General features: G+C 44.4%; 1 gene segment (V, D, J or C); it reads left to right on the top strand.

The window, feature by feature from the left end:
• The first annotated feature begins 1175 nt into the window (after positions 1–1175).
• LOC111140015 lies at positions 1176–1715 on the top strand. The segment is given in 2 exon segments: positions 1176–1224; positions 1423–1715. Coding segments are annotated over 2 exon segments (342 nt in total).
• The last annotated feature ends 1687 nt before the right edge of the window (positions 1716–3402 follow it).

Below are 3402 nucleotides of genomic sequence, written 5' to 3'. Positions count from 1 at the left end.
ACTGAATCTGCTTGAGTCCAAGACTAAAGAAAATACTATCTCCTTTCTGAGATTGTCTGCTGCTGGGCTCCACCCAATCTTACAATATGGTGTGTCTGACATTTCTGGTTTAGGATGAACAGTTCTGACATGCAGTTAATTGATGTGCCATGGACAAGTCTACCTGAGACTGTGCTATGCTGGGAACTACAAGTTGAACAGTGAATAGGTTGTTTTTGAGAAGGCGCAAGTCTTGCTGAGGAACTGGGAAGTCTGTGCTATCTATGAGTCTTCCTCTGGACTTGCCAGAGTGTCCACAATGTCCTTCCTGGACACAGATGCGTGTACCACCAAATGATAGGAGAGATCATAGACCCACTTGCATTGAGACCTAAACCTGATACAGAGTCCCTCCTCGCTCTGCGTCCACTCTAAACTAGTGACTTCAAAATTAGCTGATAAATGGAATGGTGTAGCTTATCCAAGTGTGGATTGTGTTGTCTCAACACTCAACACTCAACAAGGTAGTGTGCTTCAACCTCAGTGGTCAGAGGTACAAGATGCAAGCACTTGTCCTTTACCTCGGAGAGGATGGGCCTGCACTCCTCAGAAATCTGGACCCCTGACATAGCTACCAGGGAGGGGGCCCAAATGAATTTTTGTAGGGTTTGATCCCACTGTTGGAGCACATGTGTTTTTGTAAGTTAGTGAAGTCCTCACCACTTCATGCTCTTGGTGTGCAATTAACAGGATGTGACTGACAGAGTATGGCCTGGCAGGATGCTCTGGGGGGTGTTTATACAACCCACTGTAGCAGAGAGCAGGAAGTTAACATAGCCCTGGGCCAAAACTGAAGATGTGACCCACTCTTCACTGCAGGTGACAGCAATGTCCACCAGAGGACTGTATTAGATCATATGCCATGCCCCCTGCTGGTAGACCTTGTATTTGGCCAAGCATGGGGTAAGCACTTTCACAACCTCCACATGCCCAGAAGAGGGACACAACACACACAGAGAATAATGGGGCCCGGTGGGGGGATTCTTCTGATAAACTTAATTTTGAGTATTTTAAGCAATACGAATGCCCCATAATTTCCATATATTCTTCCTCTTAGATCTGAAGTGTTTCTGCCTCTCAGAGTCTTAGAATCTCTGGGTGTATGGCAAGAACACACTGGACCCATTGAAAGCAAGATGGTGACTCCATCACAGCTTCTTGGCCTTCTGCTCCTCTTGGTTTCAGGTAAGGATATTTGGACAAAGGAGGTTAAAGTGGGGTATGATTTTCTGTGCCTGATTATCTTTCTTCTTGGGAATCCTTCCATAGAAGGATTTAGCTTATTTTAAAAATAAGTAGTGTTCTCTGTCCTACCTAACTAGATACTGGTGACTTCCATGTACATATCCTGAGACTCTGCTAATATTTCCTGTGTGGTTTCAGCCTCTCATGGCGAGATTGTGCCGACCCAGTCTCCTGCCGTCCTGTCCATGGTTCCAAAAGAAGGAGTCAACATCACCTGCCAGGCCAGTCAGAACATTAACAAGTGGTTAGTCTGGTATCATCAGGAGCCAGGGAGAGCTCCTAAGCTCCTCATCTATGAAGCATCCAATTTGGAAATTGGGGTCCTGTTGCAGTTCAGCAGCAGTAGGTCTGGAACAGACATCACCCTCACCACCAGTAGCCTGGAGCCTAAAGATGCTGGGACCTACTACTGCCTGCAATCTAACAGATAACCACCCACAGTGTTACAGGTCAGAGCATAAACCACCATGGAAGCAGATGTGAAGGGCTAGGCTGCCCCGTTGCTCCTCTGATGTCTACAACTGCTCAGACAGTTTCTCAGAGGCAGCCACAATCTGGAGGTCATGGGGACTTTGGGAGAAGGGCAAAGAGGATCCTCGGCCTCCTGACTGATTCCCTTTCCCCCAGATCATTACACCTGAGAAGTGTGGGTGATGGCATGCGCCAGGATTTATACAGCAAAAGAGAAGCCACTCTAGGTATTCCAAGAAGGAAATGCTTCCTCTAGGGAAGTAATGTCTAAAGGTCACTCTTTAAAAGGCTTTGGGATATAGTAATAAGGGAAGCAGACACTAGAAACGGTGATTCCTCAGTGATACCCCATAAGTCAGAGAATTTATACCAGTGGAGATACAGGCTGCCTAGCCACGTGGTCCTCAGGCCTGTCTAGGAGGGCCAGGGATAGAGGAGCTGATACTCTAACCTCTGCAGCCCCTCCCCAGGTGATTCTCTGGTCTCTCACTTATCACTCACCTGCCTGCAGGTACTGATGGAAGGCATTAAATCCTCCTCTTCTGACCTCCAGATCTAGGGTAAGGTGCCTCGTGAGCAACTCCGTAGGGAACCATAGAGGAAAGCAACTCTGTAGGGAACCAACTCCATAGGGAAATGTGCTTCTAGAGTGATGGTGGTGACAGGGAGTTAACAGAAGACAGCCTGGGATGGTCACTGTTTTTACATCTCTCAGAAGTTGGCCAGTTAGGGGAAGACCCCAGAATATGTTTGAATATGCTTCTAGCTACTATCATTAGGCCATAACAAGCAGATTTTGTTAAGTGACTGAGGGAACAGAAGAATGAGGAAATTGTGTCATGTATATAGAAATAACTTGACAATGAAGGACTTTTGTGATTAAAAAAAAAAAACTAAATGTGGATGAAGCATTGTTTTTTCTTAATATACAATATCTTGTTGCTTAAAATTCTCTATAGCCCAGAACATCATGACAACCCTGAAAGCTTGTGACACATGTGAAATAGCTGTCTCCACATGATGCCTACACACATGGCTCTCCATTTTAACAAGATGGCAGGAGAGCTGTGTAAGGTTTAAGATGCTCTGCTGTAGAGCATTTTTACTTCCCCTAAAGTACTCTTTCTTTACTTTTCTATTTTCATTTAAGACATTTCTATTGAAAGCCACCTGTTGAATTAAGGCCACATGTTGAAAATGCCTCCAATTTTACTTTCTCATTCATACAAAATTAAATTACAAACTTCTTTTTAGACGGGAAAGATTGAAGAATATAATTATTTGGAAACAACATGACCATGTATCTTTTTTTTTAATTAAACAGAGTAATGATCTGTAGAAATTTAAAGAATGACAAAGACCACAGTAAGAATAAATCAAAATTATATGGAGATCTGTCAGAATAACTGGACTTAGATATGTTTGTTTCACGGCTTCTGTACCCTCCTACAGCTTGCCATGAGAATGATGTGCCACAGGTAGTCACCACACTCTCTCTTGACCCCAGATCAAACACAGTCCGTAGGCTGGAGAACCATGCATCTACCTACAGAAGAACCACACAGCTGAGCCCTGTGTGCATCATCCATATCATTGTCAACATGAACATCCATGACTATAGAAACAAATGCATAGTATGGCAAGCCA

The sequence above is a fragment of the Enhydra lutris genome, unplaced genomic scaffold (assembly GCF_002288905.1).
Source record: "Enhydra lutris kenyoni isolate GAN:26980312 unplaced genomic scaffold, ASM228890v2 scaffoldscaffold145, whole genome shotgun sequence".
In the NCBI taxonomy this organism is placed as follows: domain Eukaryota; kingdom Metazoa; phylum Chordata; class Mammalia; order Carnivora; family Mustelidae; genus Enhydra; species Enhydra lutris.
This window is presented reverse-complemented; position numbering and strand designations above follow the sequence as displayed.